We start from the raw sequence: 17,468 nt of genomic DNA, 5'->3' as shown, positions 1-17,468 counted from the left end.
TGGCTCTCTGTGAATAAGCTTATAAGAGAGCCGAGCGTCCCTGCTGCAGTTGAGGATTTAAAGCTTCCTGCCTGGAAATGTTATGAGTCTGCTCTTCAGCTGCTCTGCGTCCGTGTTGCTCCTCTCTTTGCAATGGAGCATGGCACTCTGCATCTGGTGAGCATCTCGCTGTCTCTGCAGGGAGCACCGCATGTATTTGAATAGACGTCTTCGTGCTGAGCCCACAGTACCCTCTGGTCTCTTGAAAAATTTGGAGATTTACTTGCGCTTAATTAGAGAGGAGTGGCAGTAGTAACATTTTTCCTCAACACAGTGTCTTCCCAGGCAGCCTGCTAAGGCGTGACAGAAGCAGAGGGAATCCACTTTAAAGAATGAGTTTTGAAGTGTTCTTGGGGTGGGGGAGCTGTGCAGATACTGAAGATGGGGCCTTGTTCACTGAATTTTCTTTGGGGAGCTTTGTGAGGCGTGGAGGGCAGCCTTGGAAGAGCTGAGTCCATAAGGAAGTGGTCTGTGGCATTTTGTTTCATTATTATTTTAATTAAAATGAATTTGACATGAGAAAAACTCAGCGGGAATCTTGACTCTTTTCTTTGATACTGGAATTCAGGCGCCTTTTTCCTATGTCATCCTTTTCCCATCTTCCCTTTTGGAACATCTGCCAGCTTTGGGGCAGGTTGCTAGGGCAGCTATCTTTCAAATTGTCATTTTAACCACTGCCCTCTCTGCCTTCCCAGCTCCGAAACCTTGAGGAGCTCCATTTGCAGCTTCACACTTCATGTGAAAAGAATCCTCACTTATACAAAAAGTGTTCCAATAAAATCAGCCAGAGGAGAGGAAGAGTGTTGATTTATACGGGCTCCAATAAATATTTGAGTTATCTTCCTGTTGTGCAGAGAGAGGAGAGCTGCAGCGTGAAGGCTGGGGGTGCATTTCTGGCTGTGTGGGATGTGTGTGTGCAAGGACTGCAGTGTGGAATATGCTTCTGCAAAGGCTGAGGAGATATTTTTGTAGCTTCCCACGTTTCTCTTGTGTGTTGAACTAAGCTGTCTTAACCCACACGTGTGATGGGTTTCTATGTTTTTACGTGGGCTCGGTTGCTTCAGGTGGACGCACAAAGACACACAAGGTGTAGGTTGGAGCATGTGGGAGAAAGATTTTGGAGAACTTGGCACTGGAACACCCAAACTGACAGGCTGGTCTCTGAAAGTGGATGAATACAGGGCTCTATAAAAGCTCCTTGCAGCCTCACAGCTATTCCCTGCCCTGGAGTTGTGGGGGAAGCAATTGTGCTTCTGCTGCCTGGTTTTTGGGCAGGGAGGACGCGGTGCCAAGGCAGAGCTCTCTGCCTCATTGAGTCCAGCTGGTAGATAACAAACATGGGGCCATATGGCTCCTCACCACCCGGACCTCTGTGACTGCACTGGAGCAGGGGTGGGATCGCTGGCCAAAGCGTGGCTCTGCTCCAGCCCGGGGGGGAAGCAGCCCCTGCCGCGGGGAAGCCGAGCCTGGCTCTGAGAAGGTCAGGGAGGCGTTGGGTGAGCATCTTCCTGTCAACTTTGCTCTGTGCTGCCTGGCTTCTCCTGCTCCCTTCTGTGCCTCCATGACAGCTGTATGATAATTAGCGTTGCTCTAAGCTGATTGCCTGTGAATAGGAGGCAGGGGAGGGGGGCGGGCAGGTGGTCCCCAGGGGCCAGCGGACTTCCTTCGCCTGGTGCCCCTTGCTTTGACAGAAGCCAAGGGCAGAGCAGAAAGCTTCCCAAAAAGGAGTAGGAGGGGGAAAGGAGCAGGGGCTGAAAAAGAAATCCCTCCTTCCCTGCCAGCCCACGGTGCTTAGCAGAGATGCTACTCTAGAGAGCGAACACAGAGAGAGAGAGAGAGGACACGGAGCTGTTCCCTGCTCTCCAGGCAAGAGCAGCAAATCCTCTCTTGCAGCTGGCAGCATGAAGATTTTCGGCAGGCTCGAATACCTCCTGGTAAGGAGACTCCTGCAGGGTTGGTTTGAGTCGGGGAGAAAGTTTAGAGGGCACTTTGCCCTGGGGTTGCAAGGATGGTGCCTGTAGGACCTCGCTTGCTGATGCGACCTGAAAGCTTTATTACTGCAGCAGAGCAAATGTGGTTAGTGCTGTTTCGGGGGTGGAAAAGCTCTGGGGCAGGGCACAGATCTCTGTGCATCATCTGCTGGCAGGGTGCAGAGCGGGGAGATGGTTTGGCATTAGGAAATTCAAGAAACAAAAGGTCTGTAAATGGGATTTGGCTGGAATGAGCGAAAGCCGTCTGCGCAGAACGGGAATGTAGGTGGGGGAGCCCTCCTCCAAATTCCATCTGCCTCTGAGGGTCGCGGGTTGTGCACAGTATATACACAGAGGGAAGAAGAGAGGAAAGGCTGAGATGTGTTCAAGCACCAGAATGTGCATGAAGCAGAGTTTGTGTGGATGGGGTCTGTGTGCATCTTTAGGGATGCGAATATTCCCCTGAATTATGGTCTCTTCAGAATCAAATAGGCAGACTGGGCACATAGAGCTTTTAAGTCGCCTCCAGAAGTTCTTTTCAGCACATAGATGTACGCATTATGTTGTTAAAATGTGCATAATACTAGTGTTGAATACTGAGCACTATTGATTACTTAAGTGAAGAGGGCACTTTTGGATAAAGTCTTTGTTTTCTATGAGGGAAAGCATGTATCGTGTGTGTTGTCACTTATCCCCAGTGGTACTGATGGAAAGTAGCATAAAATGGAGGTTTGGTAGTAAGAAATATTTCTCTGAATATCTAAAAACACCTGGACTGAAATCACTGGTCGTGGTTGCCTAGTTTTAATACTGCCAGTAGAAATCCAAACACTGCACAGAAAGGACAGCGTTCTTATTTTCACATTGAATTGATGCACTGGGGGAGTAATTGTACGGCTTTTCAGGGAGGGCCATTGCCATAGTGATGGTATTTTAAAGAGTTTTAAGGCAGCCGTGGTATTTTAGAGACCGGTTCTATGTGTTGGCAGCCAGGTGGTGTGCTCTTTGGGATAGCAATGAACCTACAGACAAGACTTTCCTACTTCAGTGGGTGCGCTCTTAGAGAGGGCTCCTTCCTTGGAAGACTCTCCCCCGCATCGCTCTTCACATTGAGCCTGTTCACCGAATCTGGAGCTTTATTTAATGTCATCAGCCATTTTCTCTGTGTGAAAAGCTGCCTTCACAGCAGCAATGGCAAGAGCTTGTCCAGCCTCTGCAATGCAAGCAGCGTCTGTCCATGCTGTGTGGAGATGGACAAGGGAGCTCTTAACAGAGCAGACCATGAGGCAGCCCTCAAACAGAGATTTTTCTTTCTTTTTGTTGATCCTTTCACAGGCCTGTTTGTGCCTGTGCTGGGTTTTTGCTTTCCATGTGCTGGTTTGGGAGTGTTTGCATTAATGTGGATTAATGCATAAGGATGGTGAGGGCTCTGGAGAACAAGCCTTATGAGGAGCGGCTGAGGGAACTGGGGTTGTTTAGCTTGGAGAAGAGAAGGCTGAGGGGAGACCTCATCACCACCTCCAACTGCCTCAAGGGAGCTTGTAGAGAGGTGGGTGCTGGTCTCTTCTCCCAGGTGATGGGGGATAGAACAAGGGGAAACGGCACCAAGCTGTGCCAAGGGAGGTTCAGGTTAGAGATGAGGAGGAAGTTCTTTACTGAGAGGGTCGTCAGAAGCTGGAACAGGCTGCCCAGGGAGGTGGTGGAGTCACCATCCCTGGATGTATTTAAGGAGCGGGTAGACGAGGTACTTAGGGATATGGTTTAGTGGGTAGACAGGAACGGTTGGACATGAGGATCTTGGAGGTCTTTTCCAACCGAGCGATTCTGTGATTCTGTGATGTCCTTTTCCACATCCCTGTGGATGTGTCTCTTGGGCTGCGTTACTTCGTTTTTGCTTCAGCAACGTTCAGCGTGCGCCCGTGGAAACCTTTGATGCCGTTTCTAAAGGAACATCAGTTCCCAGGCAGCCTGGTGTGTAAACTCGCAGGGACAGGCCTGAGGAGGGGAGGGGACAGGGAGACAACATCGGTGTGATTTACTGAAAGGCCAAGCAGATGATGGCAGAGATCTGGCTTCTTTGTTTTGGAAGACGTCCGCTTTATTTTACCAACATGTGATCCGATGTGTCACTGCTGTTGCTAATCACGACTGCGTGTGCAGTTGCAGCCAAAGCCGTTCAGATCCCAATCCTAGGAAGCCTTTTCCATGTCGAGCATGTTTGCATTACAGAGACAATGAGGTGCTAAATGCAGACTCAATAAATCAGTCCAAACTCAGAGCAGCCTTGCCTGTTCTGCGTATGATGCAGTGATGGGAAGAATTCGGTAAAATGCAGTTTATTCAAATTAGGCATTAAAATCTTGTGTATAGGAGGAAGTGGAAAAAGAGGGGACAAGACAAAGCGATGTCAATGACTAGAACAGATACAGGGGCACATTAGGGGTAGCTTTGCCAGCTAAGGGGATTGTCACACATCTGTGAGTATCCAGCTCTGGCCACATGGGGGTTCAGCATGGTGTTTGAACACCATTGGCAAGATGATCTCCTCAGACAGTTTCTAAGCTGGCTTGGACCTGGGATTAGGTTTCAGCAGATGTTCTTGTAACTCTTTTTCCAGAAATGTGTCCTCTCTTTTCAATGGCTGTGGAAAGGAAGTTCCCCGTACGGGCCACAGCAAGAAGATTTCCCTAGGAGTCTGTTGTTTAAGCCCATAGTTTAAGCTCATTTTAGCATGCTGGGAGTTTCACAATTGCACTTGCCATGATTTTGCCTTTCAGTTACCCAGACTTTGAAGCAAAAACTTCAGGTGCTTCCAAGCAGGGTGCAACGGGAAGGAACAAAGTGTCCCTGCAGATCAGACTGCTGCATTTCCTGAGGATAAGAGGCAGACAGGTCCTTATCCCCTGGATCTCGCCCTTCCTTTGTACCTACTTTACAAATCCAGCTTACAGCTCTGGTCGAGGTATTCTGCCCTGCAGTAGCTCTGCCAGTGGAGCTGCTCAGGAATGACACCAGCAGAAATACGAGAGCAGAATTTGGCCTGGGGATGTTTCCTAACCAGCGAAGAGAAATATCTTCCAAGCAATGCAAACACAAGCCCTTCTTCCCAGCAATGTTCTTACATTTCTACCCAGCTGGCCCTCTGCTATCCTAGCTGTACATGCACTTTGTGGGCTTTTTGGTATAATTTTCTCTTTCTAAAAGTGGCCTTGGTGCAGGTCAGAGTTCTTTCAAAGGCAATCAATTTGTAGAGAGGCATAACACAATACAGACTGGAGGAGGTTACATTCACACCTGGCTTGTGTGCACTGTCTTTTAATGGATTTACTCCAGTGACGCATATGGCCCATCTGTTCCTCCTGCACTCATCGGCAATATATCCTTCTTCCCATCACACTTATATAAGGGCAGCTGAAGAAGTCAGGTGATTATATTTAAACCCTCCTCCTCATTTTTTACCTCTTCCACAAAGTGAGGCACAGCTAAGCGGTCATTTTTAGGATGCGCTTGGAAGGGTTTTGCCCTCCACTTGCTGTGCGCTTCTCAACAAGGTCCAGATTTTTGGGTGTTTGCATTATTATCAAACAGTGTAGACGCTCATCGACTTTATAGAAATTTGGAGCAGCTCTATAAAAATCCCACAGTCAAATATCTGAGTTAGAGGGAAAATTCCCTCTAGCCTTTGTTTGCAGTATGGACATGAAAGACATCTGCAGAAGAGGACCCCCATGGGATTCACCCTCTTATGGCAAGAAAATTTGGGGCTGAGCAGCCCTCTCTTAATTGGGTGCCTTACAGCAGTTTCCAGTGTCTAATTGGGCATCATGCTGTCTTTCCGAGGAATGACTCAGTCCTGTCCCATTAGATCTCCTCCTTCTGTATCAGTATTATTCTTCTTATGACACCTCCCAGGCAAGCTTGCATCTCTGAACATGAAAATAACTCATCTTAATGAGAGTGAAGTGCACGTTGCCTGGCAACGCGGCATCGCAAGGGTCTTCATATGCTGAGCTAGGAAAGGCACTTAACTTAATGGGGCTGTTTTCACTGCGTGGTCGTGTCTTTCAACCCAGTAGTACGGGGAGGGGGAAATATTTGTGCTCGAGAGAGAGGAGTGGGTAGAATACATCATTAGAGTGGGATCAGTCTGCACAGAGACAATGGGCCTCAGTTTCCCAGGTTAGAGGGGAAAATCATTTAGGTTTCGTGACCTAGTTTCTCCTGGGAAGGAGGCAGAGCATTGCCCAAGGAGAAGGATCCCATGTTTGGCGAGAGCAGCTGCTCTTCTCTCTGCGCTGTGTCTTGCTCAGCAGCTGTCAGAAGCCATGAGATCTGCCTGATGAATCGCTGCCAACCCTGACAAATCAGCTCTGACTGGTAGCATAGCACGGAGAATTGAGTGAGCGCAGATTGGGGATGGCGTATGATGACAGCTAATGAAAATGGGATTGATAAGGCTTCTCCTCTAGAAGTCATCATGCCTGTCTTCCTTGTGTGAAAAGGCTGGGCTTTCTTCTGTTCCTGGCCCCTTGCAGAACACAGAGGTGGCAGCACCATTGCTAACACTTGGCCACTGAAAAGCGCCTCTGTTGCTTTATTTCCCATTGCAGACTGCCCCAAATATTGGGAATTTTTAGCCCTCACAATAAGCTACTTGCCTTTCTCCTTATCAGCTACTGAGGGAAATACAGCATCTGTAGTACTTTCCTGCAAACAACAGGGACAGATAAGCTTATTGGAATGAGGGTAATTCATGGCTGCAGCCCGCTAAGGCACAGGGATATGCTGTGGCAGACAGCTCTGTCCTGAACCTTAGGATTTTGACATTGGTGTTTTCCTCCTGTTGATGTTTTGATTAGGCTCGTGTCCATCTTGGTCCTAGAGATTGCAGTCATGTCGGAGTCTCAGTCCCTTTCTCCTTGCAGGACTTCTCCTATGATGACTCGAAGGTGGAGTTTAATGTCGATGCCCCAAATGGAGTGGTGATGGAAGGCTACCTCTTCAAGAGAGCTAGCAATGCTTTCAAAACATGGAATCGGTGAGTAATAACTTGTACTCCATTCATCTCTGGGCTGAGGCTCTCTGAGCACAGCTAATACTGCCTGCACAGGAACACGCTTCACTTTTAGTGAGCTCTTAGCAACTGTTGTCATCACTGGAAGGATTCTCTGTGCCTTCCACAATGGATGAATCACCAAGATAAGGCACAATGCAGCTGGAGTCTTGCCCTAAGAAATTTATAACAATTAAGCTAACTGCCTAACACAGCAGGACATGCCACGAGTATCAAACCTGTCTGTTCTGTGACGGGGAGATATGTGAAAGTGGAAATATCAGCTGTGCTGTTGGGAGCTGGGAAATGGCTTTCTGTGCACTGACCCTGCTCTTAATAATTTACAACCCTTTCATCTGATAGGTCACTGGGAAGGCCAGGCTCGTATGCCTCCTGCACTAGTTAGGAGTCTCTCAGCTGCCAGAGACCTTGGAAAAGTGGAAGCAAAGGTTTCATGTTCTGGCCTTGCTCGATATTTGAGTGTTTAGGTTCCCTTGAGATAGTCAATGGGTTTCATACACGGCTGTGCAAAAGGATTCAAACCTTTCCAGCGAGTTTCTAATGCATGAGATCAATGCCTTTTTGACCTACATTTCCTCCTCTCACATAACAGGGAAATGATACAATTTTAAGAGATCTTTTCCTTGGCTATGGGATACATTCAAAGTATACACCACAGCAAGGCTGAAATGCGCTGTTAGACTTTGGAACACATAAATGCTAAATGGTTCAGCGAACAGTTTGTGGTATGCACAGTAACTGCCTGTACTTGCATGGAAAAAAGGCTTGAAATTATTAGAGGTCTGTTTTGGTTAGATAAGTGATTCCTTCTCTCTGAGGCTTCCCCTGGTACTAAGCAGATTCCAGTCAAATTTCGTATAATTTTATTACCCCTCAGGCTCTCTGGTCCCCTGACAGTTAAGTATTAAATTTGCACTAGAAGGAACCAGAAGCTCCAGCAGCATCTCCAGCACAGTGCATCCCAGTGTTTGATTTGAGGGGTCTGGAGAACAGGCCTGATGAGGAGCGGCTGAGGGAACTGGGCTTGTTTAGCCTGGAGAAGAGAAGGCTGAGGGGAGACCTCATCACCACCTACAACTGCCTCAAGGGAGCTTGTAGAGAGGTGGGGGCTGGGGGATAGAACAAGGGGAAACGGCACCAAGCTGTGCCAAGGGAGGTTCAGGTTGGAGATAAGGAGGAAGTTCTTTACTGAGAGGGTCGTCAGAAGCTGGCACAGGCTGCCCAGGGAGGTGGTGGAGTCACCATCCCTGGATGTGTTTAAAGAGCGGGTAGACGAGGTACTTAGGGATATGGTTTAGGGGGTAGGCAGGAGCGGTTGGACGTGATGATCTCAGAGGTCTTTTCCAACTGAGCGATTCTGTGATTCTGTGATTTCAGTGCTCACAAGCTGTTGCACTGGAAAGGTATCTTAGCTGAATTCTTATCAACCTTTTAGGACTGCCTGCTTAGTGTTTCTCTAGCAAAGTATAGGTTTGGTCAATAGCATGGCTGCTCTCACTGACACCACATGATTTTGTGGAGCAGAAGATCGTCCCCCAGTGTGTCAGGTTCATGTCAAGACCTGTGCTTGGCTCTTGTGATAGAGGAACAGTTCCAGGCAGCTCCCTTCTCCTAGCAAGGGTCCAAGCAATTCAAGGGTCACTTCAAAAGGGCATTTATCCTGGAGGGAACATGACCCTCTGGGTCTTTCTGGTTTTCCTGATGTCATGTTGGTGTCGAGAGCTCCAAGTTTTCCCTGTCCCCCAAATCCCAGCTATCCTCCCCGTATCCTCCTACATCTCAGTCACACGCAGTCTGTATCCTCCCCAGAGCTATCTCTGTCTCCTCAGTCCCACTCACTCTTACCCATATCTACCCACATCTTAGCTATTCACACCTCCTGTAGCCTACTCAGCACCTTCTCGCTGTCACTCAGCTCTTCACTGTTAGTGCCTCCCCCTCAAGTGAGCGGGAGGTGGCAGGCAGAGAGAACAGCAAAACCTGCAGGGTATCGGGCTGGGAGCCAGCACCAGAAATGGTGGTGGGGTGGTGAGCAGGAGAGCAGAGACCAGAACCCAAGACAAGCTTCATGTGACAGCAGAGCTCCTTGAGCATAGACTGCTGCTGTCACCGCAGCTCAGAATGCTGCACAACTGTGTCAGCTCATCAAAACGGGCTCCTTCATAGATAGGATGGCCTCCAGTTACCTGTATTTTCCCATTTCTCCCCAGACATGTCAAGTCCTTTTATTATCTTTTATCTGTTCACTATTTCAGCAGTGACAAAAGAAGGAGAATCCGGTCTCATCTCATTTTTCCAGGGAACCTAGTTCTTTTGCAAGGAGTATGTAATGCATGCCCTAAATAACATCTTGCTGCAAGCCTCTCCGACTCTTTATGCTCAGGTATCCCAGTTACTTCTTCCTGAAGCTTCGTCATGGTCATGGCTTCGATTGGCCTCTGTGATCAGGTTGCTAAATCTTAGGCTGTGTCGTGGAATGAGGAAGCGACTTGGGGGTTTGGATTTAGCACCAAAGATGAAGACACCAGGGAATTAGCTCTGCTATCAGCATCGCATGGACCTTCTGTCACTTCCACCTGGAAGTTTCTTCGTGGCAGCTCTGCTGTTTGCTTGTTCTGATGTCTGTCTGTCTGTCTGTCTGTCTGTCTTCCCTCAGGAGGTGGTTCTCCATACAGAACAGTCAGCTGGTCTACCAGAAGAAGCTAAAGGTCAGTGAAGTGTCACCCCAGATGTCACTGGCAGATTAGCCAGCTTGTCTGGTATCCTGCTTTGCTGGGGGCTCCTACACCATGGTGGGGCAGTGGGGTGGAAGAAGCGGGGAGGGGAACAGAAGGGAGACAGAAGCCCATTTAAGCAGTATTGTGCTCCAAAGTTAGACTGTGGTGGGAACTAAGTGGCAGCAGATGGTGTCTGTGGGGAGCTAAATATTCCTGTTCAGCAGAGGGAGTTGTGAAGTCCCCAGTAAGGCTGCTACTTCATGTGCGTGTTGTCCCATGCTTTGATTCTGTACAGCCCCGTCCTGTTGCCCCAGGGGAACTAAGTGGCAGCAGATGGTGTCTGTGGGGAGCTAAATATTCCTGTTCAGCAGAGGGAGTTGTGAAATCCCCAGTAAGGTTGCCACTTCATGTGTGTGCTGTCCCATGTTTGATTCTGTACAGCCCCGTCCTTTTGCCCCAGTTATCCGCAGTGGGCTGGCTCTGCTCTTGCTGGACTCTAGTATATGCTAACCAGCAGGGTTTGGGAAGGAGTTTTCTGAGAGGCCTGATCACGACACAGATTCAGGGAGCCAACAAAGCCACCTGTTCTCACCCTTTCAGGATGTCCTCACGGTAGTGGTGGAAGACCTGCGGCTCTGTACGGTCAAGCCGTGTGAAGACATAGAGAGGAGGTTTTGCTTTGAGGTCGTCTCACCTACCAAGTAAGTTTGGTGGCTCCCCTAGGCCATCCTCGTGGTAGCTGGGCTGTGCATGGAAGTGCAAGAGGTTAGATTTGAGCAGATGCTACCCTGGGCTGTTAAACATTGACTGGGAGATACCATTGCCTGTACTCCACAGTCTCTGTGAAGTTCATCAGATGTCAGCACAAGCCAGATCTAGGCCACGTGTACCTTATATACCCACAGGCAGGGGAACTGGCAATGGTTGGCTTTTCAAAACAGCTAGCAGACCTGCCTGGAGCTTTTGAAGAGGGAACACCTCTGACAGTGCAAGCTTGTAGGATTAATTTTTGCCCCTTTGCCTGTCAAATCAAGGTGCTGCCCCCATTGCAATGTCTATGCTGAGCATGAAGTGGAACGATTTTGACCAAAATGTGCACCTTGTCCTTCTGCTCTTTCCAACTCATTTCCTTCCTTTGCAGGAGCTGCATGCTGCAGGCTGACTCGGAGAAGCTGCGTCAGGCCTGGATTCAGGCTGTTCAAGCTAGCATCGCTTCTGCGTACCGAGAGAGCCCTGACAGCTACTACATTGAAGTGAGTGAGGGGGCCATGAGAGATCCATAATTGTGTCTCAGAGCCCTGGTAGTGGGCTTTTGAGCTGTGGTGGATCCAGTGTGTGTGGGTGGACCATTTGGAAATACTTCTCTGCCCTCAAGGAAGGGAGCTGATGTTGATGCTGTTGCTCAAAGGCAACAATTGTTCACCAACCAAAGCCACACTTATAAAGCTGGGCTGGAGAAAGGCAAGGCTTTAAATCAGTGTTGTCCTGACACCTTCACTTCCTTGCCATCACTCTGGATTGATGTTCCCCTAGGAATTACGTTCCTCTGGGAAACGCTTGCGCTGATTCATTCCACAGTGCTTTGCAGAATCCTAGAACCCTTGTTTTTCCCTGCAGAGGCTGGACCGCACTGCTTCCCCATCAACGAGCAGCATTGATTCTGCTACCGACTCGCGGGAGCGCAGTGTGAAAGGAGAGACCATCTTGCAGAGAGTGCAGAGCATCCCTGGGAATGACCAGTGCTGTGACTGCGGTCAGCCAGATCCTCGCTGGGCCAGTATCAACCTGGGCATTCTGCTGTGCATTGAGTGCTCCGGTATCCACAGGTACTGCGTGCGTGTGTGCTCTGTGTCAGCCAGGAATGGACTGCAAGCTCCTGGAAAACATAGTGGGGGCTGAATTACATCTGCCTATGATGTTTGTACAGATAAATTCAAAAGTAATTGCTTGCTGTGGTACCTGTGTGTGCAGGTACATCTGTGTATGCATATGTATAATTTGCTCTGCTATAGCTATGGCTATATAGATAAATACATAAGAAATGGATTGATCTTGTTCACCTTATGATGCATGAGAAGTTCTGTTCTGAGGCATGTACCCATTTCAGTTTTTTTCCTTTTGGATAAACAGGAGTCTGGGTGTTCACTGCTCCAAGGTCCGATCTCTCACACTGGACTCCTGGGAGCCAGAGTTACTGAAAGTGAGTGTTGGCTTTTTAACAGCAAGATATCTAAAAACGGGGGGCATGGAGGGAGTCTTACTTGGTGGCAGGCTGGACTAGAGGGAAGGTAGCTCCTCACCTGAGGAATGAATTCATTCCCTCTTGTATTGCAGCTGATGTGCGAGCTGGGAAACAGTACCATGAATCAGATTTATGAGGCACAGTGTGAAGAGCTGGGACTTAAGAAACCAACAGCAGGGAGCTCCAGGTGAGTCTGAGTGCACACACTGGTCCTCTCAGTCCTGTTGAAAGCTGCCCATCCACACAGCAAACCCAGTACCCTAAGCACTCTGGAAAGTCAGGTGAAGAGTGTGACTGGCGCTTCACTACCTCAGGTACCTGTGACCCTGGGCACAGCTTTATGTTTTTCTTCTCTCAGGCAGGACAAGGAAGCCTGGATCAAGGTGAAGTATGTGGAGAAGAAATTCCTGAAGAAGCTGCCAAATGGGGAGACACTAACGGAGAACGAGCGGAAACCTCGACGCTGGTGCGTGAAGAAGTGCCAGAGACACAACAGCACCACGAAGGCACCCACGGCTCGTAGAAAGTACCGCCACGAAGCAGGGAACGCCTCACCAGCCATGCTGTCCTCAGGTGGGAACCTCCCTTGCCCCACTGCCCATGTAGAGTTGTGTTGGCCCGCCCACCACTCTGTGTAGCTGTGTACACAACTGCCCTCATAATGTGTGTGGCCCTGTCTTTCTCTAGGACCTGCAAACCTGCCAGAGCTATGAGCAAAAATGCTATTGCACAAACCGTGTTCACACAGGTCTTTAGAGCCATTTCCTAACATTTTCCATCTGTTTAAGGAGGTTCTTGTGCCTAAAGGAGGAGATCCTTACACTGGGGTGATCCAGCAACTTTTAAGCTTGCTTTGTGCATTTTCTTTTGTATTCCACCTTCCTGGTTTTCAGTAAGTTTCAAATCCTTTTAGTTTTACCTGCCTGGTCTGCAAGAGAGGCCATACTTAAGGAGAGTTCTGGCTGCTCAAAATGCTCTGGTATGACTTGGCCTGCAGTGTATCACCCCTATGGTCATCTCTTTGTTATATTTCAGTGGTGTACGTGGGCACTGGACACATCTGGGCTGCATCAGGCATGCAAGTTCAGCCTGTATAAATACAGCTGTAGAACTGGGTCTCATTTGTTCATTGACATGTTATTAACTACGTATTTCAAAATCTCTCGTGTAAAATAGCAGCTACCCTGGAGAGGAAGTTCCGACGAGATTCCCTCTTCTGCCCTGACGAGCTGGACTCTCTCTTCTCCTACTTTGACACTGGTGCTGGCTCCGGCCCACGCAGTAAGTACAGAGAAAGAACGGTGTCTCTGCTCCTGGCACGCTTTACCTCCCAGCTCTTCTAGGGCACGTGCATTGCACCAGACCTAAGGCAAGGTATCGGCCCCATGGAGAGAGGGTAAATATTGCAGAAGAGTGATGGGGAGTTCGTTGGGCAAACTCCAACCCATTGCTCTTTTATTGCATTTACTATTTTAATATCCTATCCAGTCAGTCCTTGGTGTTTGCATTCTGGTTGATGGGATCTTTTTTTTTTTTTTTTCCCAACATCTTTTACTCCCAGACCATGCATTCCATTGGCTTTTAGTTTTGGCTTTTAATTTTCTTTTTTTCCCTTTTTTTTTTTTTTTTTTAGCAAGTCTTACTGCGGACAATTTTTTCTTTTTGTGTTTGTGACGATGAACTCCCCTCACATTCCGTCCACCTTCCTCTAGGTGCCAGCCACATCTCTATGCAGCATCCGCTAACAGGTGGCCCATGGAGTGGCAGTGGCATTGGTCCCGGTGGGAGCGGTACGCCGTTCCTCCTGGACGGAGGTAAGGTGACGCTCTGGCAGCTAGCAGCAAAAGAGACACCCAAATTTTACTGAATCCAACCCAAGCTTCAGAGGCAGTTACGTCTTTTCTTTCAGCCAAACCCATACATCACCAGTCCCGTGTGGGAAAGAGGCTATAGCAGGCTTTTGAAAGGCAAAACACTTGATAGGGTTTCCAGCAGTCAAATTACATCTTAAAGGAACAAGTGTCCCTCTGATGGGATAAAGGATCCCATGGCAAATAGGAAGTAAGAAGTGTTGGCTCCAAATGCCCCACATCTGTCTCAGACCAGTTATGTGATCCGTTATCATACTTAGCTGAGGAGTGGTAACTTTTTAAAGCTTACCCAGCTCAGTTGCTTGTTATTGTGCAAACTTATGAGAAATATTTATGGTCCTGAGGCAGCACAGCAGAAAATCACAGGCTTTCCTACAGGTACATGTTGTCTCTTGAAATGGATGAAGGAGGAGCATTAGTGCTTCTCTGAATCGGTGCCTTAAGGGCTATTCCAGTGTCAAGGAATTTAGTGTTATTAGTCAGAAGCAATTATACTTGGGAGATGCAGGACTTCAGAGTTGCCCAACAGCCTCATCTTGCTCCTGCAGAAGAAAATAGGGATTTTATCACTGATTCAGTGGGAGCATAACTGGGAATTTGATGTACTAATATTCGTGTGATATGAGCAAGATCCTCCTTTCTTGCTTTGATGTAAATCTAGAGTAGTGCTCTGTGGCCTCATTGGAGTCACTCTTTACTTATACTGACACAGTGGAGGGCATAGTCTCACCAAGACTTGTTCTGCTGTGGTTTTCAAGGCTCAGATCTTTAGTTCTTGCAGGCTTTCCTGCTATTACTCTTTGCAGAGACTTCTCGGCATGTATTTTGGAAGCATTTTGTCAGCTACAGCCTGGCTTGTTTTATTTTGTAATCACAGAAGTTTGAGGGTAGGTCTTGGGGTAGATCATGGGGACTTCACCTCTTGAGTTCTGGGAGGACAAACACCCCCAGCCCTTAATCATTGGGAAGTTAAAAGCAGCAAGAAGCTGCATCCAGCCAGAGTTCCCAAGGGGACCAGGCATCCCTCGGGACACAGGTGATGTGCAGTCCCTGTTCCCACAGGGGCAATTCCTGCATGTGCTTCTTCCTTCCTGTCATTTTTTTCTTGACTGCTTTGGGGTACAAGCTGGAAAAGGTACAAAATTTCTCTGCCACTGAGACGCTGTGTGTCCATGTGGCTTCATCTCTTCATGACTTCACATCTTGGATGTAGTCTGCTGTCCTGTAACGTCCACCAGTTGAGCAGGGAAGGTGGGAAGCACTATGGGGAAAGGGAAGGGATGTCTGTGAAGGTCAATGAGCCAATGGACAATGCATTAGGAATTTGGCTTTAGATGCTGTCGTTATTATTTGGCCCAGTCATGGTCTGTCACAAGAGCAAGGCATTGGCAAGTGCCCCAGTGCCAAGTGGGAGAGCACGGATAGAGTAGAAACTGAGATTATTAGTGGTAAAAGCAGAGGGGTGTCTTTATTTGCTTATGACACTGCATAACCTGCTGCAAAGCTGTCTCTGCTGCTGCTCTGCTCCAGTCAACGTCACGGCGTCCCTCATGGATTGCAGCAAGGACTGTCCTCAGCAGTCCCAAGTCCCAAATGGCAATGCTGGAGCATCCCTGCATGAAGGGCAGCGTGGGGACGTGGACACCATAAGGCTTTGCAATTTTGCCACGGGCAGTTTTATTGAGCGAGGCTAAATGGGATAGCGGTCGCCCTCTCCCTTGCCAGCAGCGCCCGGTGCAATGTGTGTGTGACGTTCTGCGCAGCCCTTCTCCCCTGTGGTCTCAGCTGTGGTCGGTACTAGAATGCCTGTGTATTAAAATGGGCTTGGTTTGTCTTCTGTTGGCCCCGCAGGTCTGAGCAGCGACAGCGGACTTGGAGGAAGCACCGACGGCAGCACTGACATCCTGGTGTTTGGCTCTGTGGTGGACAGCGTGACAGAGGAAGGTGGGTGTCACAGGGTGCTGATGGAAGCATGGGGAGGCGGCCAGTGCTAAGGCAGGATGGGTGCTCAGGACTGCCTGGTGCCAGGAACAAGAGGGAACATCAGAAATTGGAAATGCAAAGCTTTTGGGTCATCTATCTCCATCGTTTTTCTGCCTCTTAGAGTGCGAGGTGTCAGAGGAGTCAAGCGGTGAAGCAGAGATTGAACAGGAAGCATCAGATTTGGAAGACCTGAGGGAGCTGCATCCTGGCTTGTTGATCTACAAGGCAGCACAAGCCCGAAACCTGCCTCTCATGGCAGAAGCGCTCGCACACGGTGCTGAGATCAACTGGGTGAATGACGAAGATGAGAACAAAACTCCTCTGATTCAAGCTGTGTTGGGGGTACGTTGTGCTGGTGGCTGGGGGGCCGCATTTGGGAATATGAGATCTTGATTCTGGTTCAGAGGGCACTGACAATGGGCAACTTACGGCCTGGTGTGTGCTTGTGCATCCTCTCAGTACTGCTGGCTGAACTTATTTAGATTTTCCCCTTTACCTTGCCAGGGCTCCTTGATAGTTTTTTGCTGCAGAACGGGGCAGATGTTAACCAAAGAGATATCCGAGGCCGAGCTCCCTTGCACCATGCCACGTACCTGGGGCACACTGGGTAAGTGCTCTGCACGTCGCTGTGACGTGCTCCATCACCCTTGGGTTGAGATTCAGCCTTAACACAGAGCCATGGGGCGGCGTTTTGGTGACTTTTGGTTAATTGCAAAGCATGGCTTTTTATACCTCATCAACAACTTTGAGTCATGGAATCATTTGGTTGGAAAAGACCTTTAAGCTGGAGGAATTCCTGCTCTGATTTTTCCCTTCTGCAGTCAAGTCTGCTTATTCCTCAAGCGAGGGGCAAATCAGCACGCGGTGGATGGCGACGGGCAGGACCCGCTCAGTATCGCTGTCCAGGCAGCCAACGCAGACATAGTCACCTTGTAAGTGCACTGACTTTCTAATGCATGGATACAACAACTGTACCTGCAAATAGCCAGCAGGGAAGGAATAACCAAACTCCTCTTCCTTGTCTCTTCTCTGTTTCGCTGCAGGCTGCGTCTGGCTCGAATGAATGAGGAGATGCGAGAAGCAGAGGGTCCCTTTGGACAACCAGGTCAATATCCCAGCAACAGCCCTACTGAGCTGCAGTACAGGAAGTGTATACAGGAGTTCATCAGCCTTAATATAGATGAGTGTTAGTGACAACTCCCCCACCTCCCCTTTGCTGTCTTGAAGTTGGGCTGAATTTCGAGAAGCCCCGAGAGCCCCATCCTTGGTATATTGGTGTTTCTTGCAGATTGGTCTGTTTTTGATGCCTGCACATATAGGTTGAGATGCACACGGGAAGGACGAGGGGTCTTTCCTGTTGGTGTTAAGTTCTCATGCTTGACTACTGGACGGTTGATTTTTGTGTAGGAGACTCCTAGGGCATAACCACAGACCATGGCGTGTGGACTTGAGTGTGTGAAAAGTATGGGAGATGAGTTTAGCATTAAAAAGTTAAAAAAAAAAAGGAAAAAAAAAAAAAAGAGAAGAAAAGGAAACCCTCTATCACCAGGAGAAACCCACCAACAATACGAT

At 48.7% G+C, this 17,468-nt stretch overlaps 1 protein-coding gene across 1 annotated transcript in view; it reads left to right on the top strand.

Moving 5' to 3' along the window:
* The window catches only part of ACAP3 (ArfGAP with coiled-coil, ankyrin repeat and PH domains 3), a 38,033-nt gene extending 20,946 nt beyond the window's left edge, over positions 1-17,087 (top strand). Inside the window, exons 10-24 of the mRNA XM_010193433.1 lie at positions 6,935-7,047; positions 9,740-9,791; positions 10,401-10,501; positions 10,942-11,053; positions 11,418-11,626; positions 11,931-12,000; positions 12,135-12,229; positions 12,401-12,615; positions 13,219-13,323; positions 13,755-13,856; positions 15,765-15,857; positions 16,018-16,245; positions 16,401-16,503; positions 16,718-16,828; positions 16,940-17,087. Of these exons, the coding sequence (XP_010191735.1) occupies positions 6,935-7,047; positions 9,740-9,791; positions 10,401-10,501; positions 10,942-11,053; positions 11,418-11,626; positions 11,931-12,000; positions 12,135-12,229; positions 12,401-12,615; positions 13,219-13,323; positions 13,755-13,856; positions 15,765-15,857; positions 16,018-16,245; positions 16,401-16,503; positions 16,718-16,828; positions 16,940-17,087 (1,857 nt within the window). The remainder of the gene's footprint in view (positions 1-6,934; positions 7,048-9,739; positions 9,792-10,400; positions 10,502-10,941; positions 11,054-11,417; positions 11,627-11,930; positions 12,001-12,134; positions 12,230-12,400; positions 12,616-13,218; positions 13,324-13,754; positions 13,857-15,764; positions 15,858-16,017; positions 16,246-16,400; positions 16,504-16,717; positions 16,829-16,939) is intronic.
* Positions 17,088-17,468: the final 381 nt, after the last annotated feature.

Source organism: Mesitornis unicolor, unplaced genomic scaffold (genome assembly GCF_000695765.1).
Source record: "Mesitornis unicolor isolate BGI_N332 unplaced genomic scaffold, ASM69576v1 scaffold12421, whole genome shotgun sequence".
Classification (NCBI taxonomy): Eukaryota; Metazoa; Chordata; class Aves; order Mesitornithiformes; family Mesitornithidae; genus Mesitornis; species Mesitornis unicolor.
Note: the sequence above shows the minus strand (reverse complement) of the source record. Positions and strands in the feature narration are given on the sequence as shown.